A 13,777-nucleotide genomic window follows, 5' to 3' on the forward strand; every position below is an offset into this window, starting at 1 on the left:
TATGCTATATGGTAAGACTAGAGCAGTATTTAATTACTCTACAGCCTAGTGGCCTATTTGGGATTGTGGTATGAGTCTTAAAAAGTGTTTAAATAGCTTTAAAAACTATTTAATGAAAAAATTATGTTATTTGTATGTTATAAATTAAAACACTTTTTAACTCAAATAAGTTAAAAAGTATATTTGAGGAAAAATATTATTTTGATACTTTTATCCAAATATGTTTTTCCAGATAATACAGAACGTAATTTAAATTTAAAAAAAAAACTGTTAATGAATAAAAATACCTATATAATTTTAAAATAATTACAACTTTATAAGATATGGATATAATCTATAAAAATTCAAATAATCGTCATTTATATCTCATAAAACACTTTTTTAATCTGTTTCTAAACAAATGTAATATGTTTGAAAGTTTTTAAAATATATGGTTATCAAACAGAAATAATTTTTTAATAATAAAACTTATTACTTAAATTATAAACTATAAATTATATGGTTATAAGTTATATTTTTTACTATAATTTAAATCATGAACTAAATATCTAGAATAGAGATATACATTATCATAAAGAGATTTTTGCTTTTGTACTCACTGAACATTTAAGCCATCATGTCACTTTTATTGTCAATAGCTTTAAGTAGCTATCGTCAATAGTAACTTTCTTAACGTAGAAGGTTTACATGGAATATGAGTCTAAAATAGGTGAGATGACTATGTTTTTATGACTGGTGGTAATTCCAAAACTGAAAAAAAGGGATAAAAGATTAAATCATGTGTAATTGGGAAGATGGAAGTTCAACCTAGAGGAAGATTTTAGAGAGGATCTAATGAATGGGAATTTTAGTTCGAATAAGAATAACAATGATTGAGACCCATAAGAGAGCAGCAATGGCAATCCATGAGTTGCAAGGCACAATCGATAAAAAGGGACAACATTTGCCACGTGTTGACATCATATCTTATTCTACAACAACTCTTGGAAATAATAAGCAAACAGCATCGCTTGACTATGATACAACAACTCATTTTTCATTGATTTGAGTTAATTAATAATTATTACAAAAATGCATTAATTCAAAGAATATTTGAGGTAAAGAAAAAGGTGGAAGAAGCTACAAAGAGGAGGAGGAATTGCTTGCAATAGGAGTGGCCGTTGCTTTACAACACCACTTGCTACTCTGTCTAAGCAACCCAAAGCTGTCATTGCACGAGACATTTGATGGTTGGTGTTGGTGCTGTGTCTAATATATGTATTTACACACCCGCACACGCATAATGAAAAAGGGGAGGTTTCTTGGGCCACTCTCAAAGGAGCAAAAAGGGCAATCTATGTCTAAAAGCTACAGCCGTCAAAAGAAGGGGCTTTAAGAATGGGCCAATTTACCATTTTTAGTGCTACCAATCTTCTGCAACTTTTTGAATCATTGATCTAATTTAGCAGAAGGGGCTTATCATAAGAGAATGATTACCAATTTCTTTAATCAAATTGTATATAATTTGGGAGGAAGAGTATGATTCTTCTAGGAATAGTCTAGATCTGCATGAACATCCATAGCTAACATGCGAAGAGTAAAGATGGGTCTCCTAGAATGCACTGAAAAGTACTCAGCACCTTTCCTAGTTGTCTTAAATCTAAAGGCATTTCATATTCTTAAAATGTGTCTTGTATACTATTTCTTTGATAAATTATAAAAATCTTGGAAATTTTGATTTCTTAAAATTGATATCCGACTTGCTTATTTGATCAAATTGAATGATTCAATACAAAAATGATAGACAGAACATTAAAACCCTATTTAGATGTTGAGTTGAATTGAGATGAGTTGAATTATTTATGAATAGTAGTGAGTTGAGATAGTTAAATGAGTTTTGTAGAGCTCGTCTAAGATGAGTTTAGATGTATTTGAATATTAAAATGAGTTTAAATGTAATTATGAGAAGTTAAAAAAGGTTGTAAGTCTTACGCGTAAAGAGGTTTTGAATTAAAAAAAGGTTGTGAGTCTTACGTGTAAAGAGATTTTGAGTTAAAATGAGTTTAGTAATTTGAAAGTTGGGTGTTGGATGTTAGACTTTTTAAAATTAAATTAACTTTAGATCAATCCAAATTCCAAACGGGGTCTAAATGCTTATATGGGGTTTACATTACTCCAAAATAGAATGTGAACAGTACTAATGCTATAGAGCCCACATAATTTGACTATCTCTCTTTAGAATTGAACAATCTTATTCAGTCATACAATTAGAAATAATTTGTATTTGTAATTTCAGCATTCATCCCATTCTAATGAAGTAGGCCATGTGAAACATTTCCAAGCCTTCCTAATATGGGCAATACCCATACATCGTTTGGATCTTTGATAGCCATTCCATCCACTCAGCATCTTAATCAACTTCATCAAAATTTTATTTCAGACTTTTGTGTTGTTTTTGGAGCAAATAGACTAGTGTTAATTGATCTACAGACATATAGACAATGATGGGTCTAAGCCAATATGGGACCAACATAAAGAGTTATCTCAGAGTTCTGTTTCTGCTGCTGAAAACGATCTTGATGAGATTTCAGCACGGAAATCAACTCTGGAAGGTGGCATTGGTACAAACAGAACCTCCATAAAGTTATGCAGAATTCCTTTATCGTATGGATTTCTAAAACGCACATAGCGCTGCCGAAAATTCTCATAAGCTGTCTGTGTAACACAAAAAATAAAAAATAAAAAACCAAATGAAAAGACAGCGGGAACACTTGCAGAAAATGAAGATCCATTGACTGAACCATGAGATAATGCATGATATTCTCGATCATTTTCGTTGAAAGCATATTTGGCTTAAACCGAACAAACCTGGTTTATGGCAGTTAGGTAGACATGGAACAGAGCAAGTCCCCCAAGGAATCCAATGGCAGCAAAACTAGACAACATCAATGCCAATGTTTCAGGGCAATTCCTTAGCATCCCAATAAACCCAGTTCCATTTTTCAGTACTCTTTGGTGGATTCTCCAGCAGGAAAACGCAAATAGATAAGCAAATAAGACCATGGCCGATGCCACAAATGTCAGGTAAAATCTATAGTTCCTCTGCAAAATGCAACACCAAATTTGGCTGTAAATTTGACATGCAAAGCATTTCATGCATAATGTGCAAAGAAACGTTTTGGATGATGTACCACTGAGGTTGGTAGTCCGTTCGTTTTTGATAATATTTTCTGTGCTATTACAAGATTACTGTTTGAATTCTTTACTAGCCTTGGTGGAGTTGCTATTACTATAGCTGTGCCAATAGACTGAAATGATGAATCTATTTGCAAAACAAGCCCTTACTTAGATTTGGGCATGGAATATAGATTCGGGTCCAATTTATTAGACCTATTGTCCATTTATTTGTTCAGTATTGCTTGACTGCACCTTCTGTAATGGAGGTTTTGTTGGGTCCCGCACTTTCACTGTTTATATTCTGTGTATTAAAATTAATGAAATCTTGTTCTAAAATGAAGCATTTTGGTTGTCACCTTACCAGTGCAATACATTGACCAATCCAAGGACAATGGTGATCAAATTTCTCAACACAGTTATCGCATATAGCACAGTGGCAACTCCTGGGTGGACGATAAATCTTGCAAATCCGACAGTATTTTAGTTTCATTTCCACCCCATTAACTGTTACCCTTCTCCTCCTTGTGCCAGTACTAGTGCCAACATCTGCAATAGTTTCCTGACCATCATTTCTTGGAATAATCCCCGGATCTATTGCACTAACCAAAATCAAGTTGACAAGAACCTGCATTCCAAACAGTATGAACAGAAAAAGTGACCATGAAATTAATTTAAAGAAAAAAAGGGTTGATCTAGAGAGTTAATGACTCACAATTATGGTCAAAATCACAGAGATGCTGATTATGAGGCTAGAATGACTTGGCAGATCCTCCCCAACATAAATGGCAAAAATCCAACTTGAAAGAATGATAGAAACACTTGTCAACATCAACCCTCTTGGATCCGGGCCACATATGAGCCTCCCATGGAAGAAAAAGACCTGCACATATGGAAGTGAGTGGTGAACAACTTCAGTGAAAACTACTGCAAAATTGTAATTCTAGAATATGAACAGAAAACAATGTCCATGGCTTTTTTTATTGCTTTAAAAGAGCATTCAAATTGAAGCGCCACATGGTATATATGGATTAGAGAAGCACATTTTTTCCTGGCCAAACGTGATATGCTCTAGTTCTTTCCAGGTTGCCACCAAGAACATGTTTCACCCCCTCAACCTCCATAACCCTATTGAAGAACTCAAACAACTTCTGTTTCACAGTGACCAAAATGTTCCCACCCGTTGCAGTGATCCCATTCTCCTTTTCAACCCCAACATTCTCTCTCTCAAACCCTTCTTCCAATGGCTCAGAAAGAGCAACATTTTCCATCACTTCAATATCTTTCTCCATTTTCTCCATTTTTTTCCCTTTTAGGGGCTGTTTACTCGCAGCATACTCTCTCTCCTCCACAGGGACAGTGCAATTGCAAGGAATTTGGATGGTTAACTGACTTTTGGATAACTGAAAAACGGTTATTGTGGGTGCAAATTTGACGAGTCCGACACCATAGGCCCAAACTAACCCACCCCTAATTTGGGCCTCGGCACGTATGAAGAGGACCCAGACACATGCAAGGTTTCATACATGCCACGTAAGCCCCATTCCTCTTACGCGGGGTCGTGTTAGAAAAACCCGCCGGCGAGCGATACTACTGCCATGCCAAGGCCGAAGCTTTTAAAATTGGATCGGAAAACACAGAGGAACAGATATCAAAGATTTAGGATAAATGGAAGAGAGGTTGAAGTCTATCAGAGTCATCGCAATCACTATCGGTGGCTTTGCGGCGGCACTCTCAATCTTCTTCGCCGCTGCTCAGTACAGGAGACGCCGGCAGAACAACCACAAATGCTCCCCGAAGTCGTGTTATTTACAAGCTGACCAGACCAAGCCGCAGCACGCATTTAAGCGAGTCTTGGCAGATAATTCCTACTCTCCGTTCAAGCATTTGAAGCTCGATGCGTCTCGTCACGGTACCGTTTTCCCATAACTGTTTTGGGTCAGTGAGAAATTGTTGACTTTTTTGAGTTCGCACTTCGATCGGAGGAAATTACAACTTATATACTGCACTGTACTCCACTATGATCGATGGAAATATAATGTTTTGTTTGGTTGTAGAGAGAATAGAGGGAAATTTTTTTCAACTTTTGCCTTTTCTGTGTTTCCTTGCGTGTTTCTATGGTTCCACTTTCAGTGAGAAGTATTAATCCAGGACTTGTTAAATAGTTTTTATTCATTCGGGAGAGAAAGAGAGTCATGAAGATATATACTCTTTCTTCAGCTTAGTTACAATAACATTCAGCTGGATTTAGTTAGTCACGAAGTAGTGAATGGCAGCTCAACTCAATGAAAAGATTGAATTTTTTTTTTTCCATTTTTAAAATTTTTCGTTTGGTTTTGAGCAATCAAGGGAGCGTAAATCATATCGAAAGGAAAATGATCACTTATAAATATAATGTACAGCGTGTTATTTTATTGAGGTAGCTAATATTGGAGCTGTTATTGTTGGCAGATAATGCTTCTAGTTCTCATCCGTATCAGGCAGAAATTTTTGAATTGGTGGAGAATCCTCGACTTGACTTCAGCTTCATTGATGGAATAGTGGACTCGGAAATGAGCAAGGAATATACATGGGTTGAGACCGTGTCACAATTGAAGGAGCTCCTTGATGTTTTGATCAAAGAGAGGGTTTTTGCTGTGGATACTGAGCAGCATAGTTTACGATCGTTTCTAGGATTTACAGCTCTAATACAGGTACACCAGATTATTTTTATGTTATTGCAATTCTGGTTATCGGTTACTCAATGTCTATTGGTTGAGATTTGAACAGATCTCTACTCGCAAGGAGGATTATTTGGTGGACACGATTGCTCTGCACGATTCAATGGGTGTTCTTCGCCCAGTTTTTGCTGAGCCTAGTATTTGTAAGGTGTTTAAATTATGTATTTTTACAAGGTTGTTTGTCTCATATGATTATGAACAATGTACTGTTGTTTGTGATTGGATGTGAGGATTTAAAATTAAGGCATTTGAGTTGGCATGTTTACTATAATTGTTTGTATAAATCTCATTAGTATGTTGTGGTTTTGAGCTATGATAGAAAAAACAAGAGAGGTTTATGACTCCAAACCACTTATAGAATGAATTATTAGCAAGCTTAAATCAGTGAAACTAATTCATGGAGTGAAAATTGTACTTTTATATTTTATTTCATCCTTTAAAACTAAAATTGGAAATCTAAATCCTCCTCTCCATCATTTAAATGCACCATAGATGCTTTTATATATATATTTTTTCTTGATAGTGGTTACCGGAAATTATCATGCTTGTAGTCCTGTTGATTTTGGGAAGTTTTATTGTGTAGGTATTTCATGGGGCCGACAATGATGTTCTCTGGTTGCAAAGAGACTTTCATATATACATTGTTAATTTATTTGATACTGCAAAGGTGAGTGTTCACAGGATTCTGATTTTATTGAGGTCCTTCACTGGATGCTTTTACCTTATAATCATTATGGCTGACTGATTGGTTGGTTGAAATATCATGGAGGGGAGAGAGAGAGGGGGGGAGGAGAGAGATAGAGATAGAGAGATGATGCATATGTAAATTGGCTGGCCACTATTCTTTTCTCACTCTGTGTCGTTGTTATTACACTGCAGGCATGCGATCTTCTTTCAAAGCCGCAGAAATCGCTGGCATACTTACTTGAAACATACTGTGGTGTTACCACAAACAAATTGTTACAGGTTTGGCTTTCAGAGTATCTAACAGCCATGCACTTCGCTTCATAGCATGAAGCTTACTGGTCATTACATAACATAGTACAAAGAAAACTACTAAACTTCTAAAAGAAGAGCATCTTGGGACCTATTGTAGTCTATACTAGTAAACTTGAAATACTTTCCAGGTTTAAAATCCTTTACGTGAGGCTCTTTAGTATGTCAATGAATGGCCTGTGGTACTAACCAATATCTTTTACTTTTGATGTTGATAAGCTGTAAATGATTGATGTTGATATCTCCAGGTCTTGAGTTGTAATGTTTCTTGTGAGAAGACAAAATCTTGCTACTTACTTGATTTCATGTTGAAATTGTAGCGTGAAGACTGGAGACAGCGACCCTTGTCGGAAGAAATGGTGCAATATGCTCGAATAGATGCACACTATCTATTATATATTGCGAATTGTTTAATCACTGAGCTCAAACAACAAGGGACTGGTAGGCCTTCTATCTTCAGCTCATGTTTCATATCCGGTATTTGTTGTTGAATTCCTTTGTGTTAGAATGGAGGAAAACTTAGCTTTTGCAAATAATTTTTAGGGGCCATCAAATTGGGGGAATTTTTTCCTAAATTATCTAAGATGCACTTGTGGGAAACTCCTTGCCTAGGGGCCTGTGTAGCCCCAGGACACCCGGTGCCAATATAACAAAATGGAAGAAAATAAACAATTATACAATTGATATTTTTGTAATAAGTTCAAGTGCTAAAATATGGAAGTATTAACGGTAATGAAGATTTTTTTTTTTTTTTTTCCGTGTTTTGGAGGTACGGGCTGAGAGATCCCTACTTGGGAGTTCACATATTTGAGATAATATAAAATTTTGACACTAGATAGCTGCCACTAATTTGTATACTTAGAATGAAAGATTTTAAATTCTTTAATGTAGTATATTAAAGTATTAACCCCTAGGTTTGGCTCAAGTGGTAAAGGCCTTGGGTTTGGGGGTATGCTCCCCCCAGGTCTAAGGTTCAAATCCCCTTGAGTGCAAAAAATCTCTAAGGGCCATCAAACTGGGGGATTTTCTCCTTAAATTACCCGAGGTGCACTTGCGGAAATTCTTTGCCAAGGGCCTATGCAACCACGGAATTAGTTGGAACATTGTTCCTGGACATCCGGTGCCAATTCAAAAAAAAAAAAAAAAACTTTATCAGCAAAACTAAAAAAAATTGAATTTGGTTTTTGTTCAAATCCATGCTTAGCCATGTTTTTTTTTTTTTTTCATAATGTTGAAGGCCTGCATTTACTAGTACACACAGTATTGGAATTCTAAGTATATTAATGTATCAGAAATCTCTTGTCCCGATGACAAATTCGATTTTGTTCTCGAGGCCAGTAGGCGTTCAAACATGACTTGTTTGCAACTTTACGCAAAAGAAGTTGAAGCTTTTCCTGGAGAATCTGCTGCATCATCATTAACTTCTCGTCATTTGAATGGTCAAGGAGCTGTTTCATCAGTTTATTTTAAAGCCGAGGTTTGCTGCTGTTTTATTTCATTGTCACTTTTAAACTCTGCATAACGTAAAGTTGTGATGGATTTTTTTTGTCAGTTTCAGGACCTTGTGATGCGATTGTGTGCATGGAGAGATTTAATGGTTAGTAAGAGGTCTTTCAAAAATTTAGTTGTCAGCTTGAGAAGCTTTATTATGACAAGCAATTCAGAAAAGTAACCGATTTACTTGCTAAAGGGAAGTTTGTGGTGAAATATATTTGTAAAATGACGAATCAAGGGTGCCTCTTCCTTTGACATCTCTCCGCATGTTACTTTCTTCATCTGTTTTCCCTTTTTCCTACATTGGCAAGAAGAATATCTTGTTTTCTGCAATCGGTTAGACCTATTTAATGATAAAAAAATGAAAATCGAAAAATTGATTTGTCCAATATCAGAAATTTGTTTTTGTTTCTTTCCTCACTTTGACATTTGCTATACTGTGATATTGGTAGATTATTTTAGTCTGATGATCTGATTTGATCCCGCAAACTCCTTCATGTCTCCTTTATCAGATAGTGCCACTTATCTTGTCTTCTTAAGTCAGAGGACAAACAAGAAACGGCATTGTAGGTAGTCAATCTTACCTGTGACATTTACATCTTTTCAGGCTCGTGTGCATGATGAGAGCCTAAGATACGTATTATCGGATCAGGCTATTGTTGGTCTTGCAGACAGACCTCCAATGACTCTGGTAGAAATATGTAGAACCATAACTCAAGCTGATTTGAATGTGGATTTGAGTTTCAACTCTCTCCTTCCATCTCCATCCTCTGTTGTTTGCAGTCATTTGGATGATGTCCATACCCTGCTCCAGGACAACATCAGCAACCTCGACGATATTTTCCCAATGATTCTCCAAAAGTGCCTTGGTCCAAGTGGGAGTTGTCCACTTTCTATTTTAAATTATGCTTTACTGGTTAACTGTAATCTAAAAGTGTCTTTAGTATCCAAACAAAACATGGTAAAAAGTTCAAAGCAAGTTGCTCGAAAGACTTCTCGAGAACTGTTTGTTCAAAAGTTCTCCTGCAAATCTCCGGTTTATCATAATTGCAAAATCTTTGCAAATGATGGACGGTTACTTTGTTACTGTGACCGCAGGAAGCTTGAATGGTTGGTGAACCTTTCTTTTGTCTTTATACTACATTATGTACATAATGCATTTGACATGATTGCTGTTACATCATAACAGGTATCTCCATAGAGAGTTAGCTAAGCTTGTTGATGACAATCCACTTGCCATTATGCTTCTTTTTGAGCCCAAAGGTCGTCCAGAAGATGAAGATAATGATTTTTATATCCAAAGTAAGAAAAATATATGTGTTTGCTGTGGCGAAGGAAATCACTACTTGCGCTACAGAATAATTCCTTCGTGCTACAGAATACACTTTCCCGAGCATTTGAAAAGCCACCGTTCTCATGATATTGTCCTGCTCTGTGTGGACTGTCATGAAGTTGCCCATGCTGCTGCTGAGAAGTATAAAAAACAGATTGCTGCAGAATTTGGAATTCCTCTATTTGTTAGTAAAGTGGTTGATTCAAAACAAGTCCAAGTTATTTCCGGATCATCCGAGTCAGAAACAAACGATGAGGAGGTGGGAGTACCCCCTTTACAATTGAGAACAGCTGCTATGGCACTTTTGCGCCATGGAACAAAAATGCCATCCAAGCGCCACGAAGAACTGACGCAGGTATTCCAGCACTTTTTCAGCATTGACTTTTACCAACTTTATTGCAGACAGGATATATATATATTGAATCTTTACCAAAAATATCTGTATATGTATATATAGTTGAATGTCTAAGCAAATAGCCATCTCGCTTTTCTTCTGACAAGATTGATCTCTGGTGGAATAGTATCATTTGAATTACTGGGAACTTTTTTATTTTATTTTATTGGCAACGGGTGCCCAAATTTCAGGGAACTTTAGTAGGCGGTTATTTCAGGGTGTCTGCAAGGTGTAGATCTCTAGTTAAATAGTATCAGATGAATTACAAGGGAGCTGAAAAACAATTTTATTCATTAGGGTTGCAAATCTCATTGTAATGAACTGACTTCATTGTTATTTAATTTCATGGTGAAGAACAATGATTTTTTAATAAGGACGTGTTTACAGGTCCTTTTGTTCATTTTTGCTGCTGCCTGTTAAGCAATAAAGTTGATGAAAAAATGACTTTTAATAACTTTTTGTAGTTATTTCTACATATTGTATTATTGTTTGCTGTTGCAGATTGTCATGCGTTATTATGGAGGAAGAGAGATAACTGGGGCAGACTTGGAAGCAGCTTTGCTAGTTGGCATGAGCCCCCATGAAAGAAGGCGACTTGAAAAGAAGAAAAGGATATCTTTTAAGGATTCTGCAAGGAGCATCCTTCCAAATATGCAGAATAATATGGGCAGTACGGAGACATCTTCCATTGTGGATGCATCAGAAGTTGGTATTCTAAATAGTTCTGACAGCACTAAAGCAGAAGCATGCAATGGACAACGAGAATTCAGAAAAGCAGATGCTGATGGAGGTGACTCTACTATTGGTGCTGACTCAGGTGTTGATGAAGAAGTCAATTATGCTTTTAAAGATGGCGTTAAGTCTGACACACATGGAGCATCTGATATAAAAGGTGACTGCATTGGAAATTCTGATGACAATTTTGAGAGTAGGGGCCCATCAAACGGAACGGTTGAGTTGAATCATAAGAAATATGATGGAACTCCCCAATCTAAGCATAATTCCAAATTATCATTGTTAGGACATGGGCCGCATGGGAAACAAGTTGTAAATCATCTGCTAAAGGAATATGGTGAGGATGGTGTTCATCAATTCTGTCAAAGGTGGAGACAAGTATTTGTCGAGGCTCTTCAACCTCGTTTCTTACCTGCTGGCTGGGATGTAATGCACAGGTATGCTGAAAAACACTCATGATTATGTTTCATTTTTCCATGCATGGCAAATAACTACACATTAACTAGGATGAATAATAATGATATGATCTACATTGGTCCAAGGTAAAACTATCCGTAAAAGGTTTCAATCGCCCCCTCTATTTGTATTTTATTGGCCTGGGTGTCCAAGAACAAAGTCCTGACTAATCCCATGGGCCCTTGGCAAGGAGCTTTTTGCAAGTGCATCTTAGGTAATTCAAGGGTAAGTTCCCCTAGTTCGATGGTTCCTAAAAATTATTTGCATCAAAGGGGATTCAAAATTTAGACCTGGAGAGAGCATGAGCCTACCACTAAGAGCAAGGTCTCACAATTCGCCCCCTCTATTTATGAGGTTATGAACCCCTCTTATCAGGGATATCAGGATATTTACTGCATTCACCACCATTATGGCCACTATAACTGCCTACCTCACCATCTACCATAATTGGTACCACTGTACTCATACGATGGTTTCATCTTTAAGATCAGCATTACTGTCACCTCATCACCTCTTCCCTTACTTCTTTATGACCAGACCATACCAGATAGTCCAGTCCAATCATGCCGAAGAATAATGTCTTTATAAGAAGAACTGGAGACCCGCAACACAAAGTTTAAGTCAGTTTAGGAGGAAATTGAAGTTGCATATTAATAACTTTAGTGTGTGTGTCGAAAAAGAATGTCTCATCCAATCGAATTGGCACAAATGTTTGTGCACTCACACAAGGATGGAACTAGGGGGCCTGTAGGGGCCATCCCCTTCCCCCCTGGGGGTTTTGAATCTTTAAATCTTTAAATTAAATTATCATCAAAATAAAAAGTCATATAAATGTTGAATTGCTAAAAAATCCAGCCTGACTATGAACAAAAAATTCTAAAGAGAATCTAAATAATAATTTCATATGAAAAGATCAAATATTTTCATTGAAGAAAGCAGGCCACTGACCCTACTATTTCATTTTTGAACTTGAAATGGCGTAATGGATTGTACACCCGAACCTCAATTGGCTCCCTTGGAGATAAGAAGTCTTGGTTCCGTCCTTGTGTTCACACACCCACAAATGCACACACCGTATGGATCTAGTAACTGTTGACTATCATGATGTTTTGAAATGCCATATTGAGTTTAAAAGATAAATTTTTTAGGATTAGATTAATTTAGTAGACAAAAAGGTATTATATACTAAACTGATTTACTTATCAAAATACTAAACTAATTATTTGAAAGTTACTTGAGAGTACTAAATTCATTTGAATGACCCTGACGGTTGGCATATGACTCAACACTTACAAAAATGCGGACAACTTCAGTTTGTATTTTGCGAGTTTGAGAGGAATAGGATTAAATTATGTTTAGAAAACTGAGTTTTTCCTATTTGTTTCAAGGATTTGATCATGGGCAATGTTTCTGGCAGTGGTAGGCGTGACTTCGGTGAATTTAGTGTATACAATCCTGCCAACAAAGCTTCGGACGTGGTTAAGAGTTAGTCTGTACATTTTGTGATGCTGGGATGATGTCTTCCATGCGGTTGCTGCGATCATTGGACTTCTAAATTCTAACGCTGGTGTTGAATGACATTATTTCTGTTTCAGTGCTTTATGATCATTTTTCTGAGTTTCCAGTTGAGTTAGGGGTGAGTAAGAATTTCCTTGTTAAATCTCTGTGTTTTCCATTCTTCTATTACTTGTTTTTTCACATGAGGAAGAAAGAGAGAATTTTTCGATCCTTGTTTCGGCCTGGTGGCTTTTTTAGCTTAGATACAATTGCTTTTTTGGAAGACTGGCAGGCCTCAGCAGCCCACATTCGAACACCATGTATTCCAGTCGGATGTCTGAGATTCTGAATTATGAAACGCAGTGGCGGCCATTGATTTAGAAATTTTTTTGATTGGTAAACAAAATTTTATTGATCAAGAGAATAGGCAAAAGCCGAAGTATACGGGACATATACAAGTGCAACACATTCTTAGTTTAGAGATACAATGAATTTATGAAATGACAAGCCATTAAAATCAAGAAAAACTCTATTTGCAGTCTGCCAACTACAGTCAGCGGGCACCAAACAGATGTGGGCATGCCCACATCGTTTTAATGAAACGGTACAGATTGGAGTTGGGGGAAGATAAAATAGAGCTCAACTTTTGGGAGGAAAAAGAGAACAAAAACTCAGGCGGGAATCGAAAAACTCATTTTCATTTTTTTACATTTTCCAAGAGTTGGAAACTAGAGAGGCCAAGACCATCACTTGCATAGATTCTCTATAACGCTATAGCAAAAGACCACATCATGGCTTTAGGATTAGGTGCATGAGTAACTCTTGCCTCCTCTCTCCCATGAGCTCTCTCTAATAAGGTTGTCCTCATAAAAGCACTCTCTCACATGAGCTCTCTCTAACCTCTCGGTAAGGTTGTCTTCATAAAAGCACGCACCAACCAATTAACCTACCACCCACTCTCCAACAACCTCTCATAAAGGACCCCCCTCACCCTCTTAA

At 36.7% G+C, this 13,777-nt stretch overlaps 2 protein-coding genes across 4 annotated transcripts; one reads left to right on the forward strand and one right to left on the reverse strand.

Moving 5' to 3' along the window:
- Positions 1 to 2,313: 2,313 nt before the first annotated feature.
- LOC122307392 (probable protein S-acyltransferase 6) lies at positions 2,314 to 4,491 on the reverse strand. Its single transcript, XM_043120263.1, has 5 exons — positions 4,197 to 4,491; positions 3,869 to 4,036; positions 3,518 to 3,781; positions 2,848 to 3,081; positions 2,314 to 2,694 (listed from the first exon to the last, which is right to left on the reverse strand). Exons 1-5 carry the CDS (start codon positions 4,452 to 4,454, stop codon positions 2,524 to 2,526), a joined length of 1,095 nt encoding a protein of 364 aa, XP_042976197.1. The 5' UTR covers positions 4,455 to 4,491; the 3' UTR covers positions 2,314 to 2,523.
- A 187-nt stretch (positions 4,492 to 4,678) lies between these two features.
- LOC122307391 (protein RRP6-like 3) lies at positions 4,679 to 13,007 on the forward strand. Of its 3 annotated transcripts, none has more exons than XM_043120262.1 (12): positions 4,679 to 5,065; positions 5,605 to 5,846; positions 5,923 to 6,021; positions 6,457 to 6,540; positions 6,753 to 6,839; positions 7,190 to 7,310; positions 8,162 to 8,346; positions 8,422 to 8,466; positions 8,971 to 9,473; positions 9,553 to 10,051; positions 10,592 to 11,262; positions 12,670 to 13,007. In XM_043120262.1, the coding sequence occupies exons 1-12, from the start codon at positions 4,822 to 4,824 to the stop codon at positions 12,674 to 12,676; spliced, it is 2,787 nt and encodes a 928-aa protein (XP_042976196.1). In that variant the 5' UTR covers positions 4,679 to 4,821; the 3' UTR covers positions 12,677 to 13,007. The 3 variants fall into 3 exon arrangements, with proteins under 3 accessions (XP_042976196.1, XP_042976193.1, XP_042976195.1); XM_043120259.1 differs by having other exon boundaries at positions 4,681 to 5,065; positions 12,699 to 13,007; XM_043120261.1 differs by having other exon boundaries at positions 4,681 to 5,065; positions 8,428 to 8,466; positions 12,699 to 13,007.
- The last annotated feature ends 770 nt before the right edge of the window (positions 13,008 to 13,777 follow it).

Source organism: Carya illinoinensis, chromosome 4 (genome assembly GCF_018687715.1).
Source record: "Carya illinoinensis cultivar Pawnee chromosome 4, C.illinoinensisPawnee_v1, whole genome shotgun sequence".
Taxonomy (NCBI): domain Eukaryota; kingdom Viridiplantae; phylum Streptophyta; class Magnoliopsida; order Fagales; family Juglandaceae; genus Carya; species Carya illinoinensis.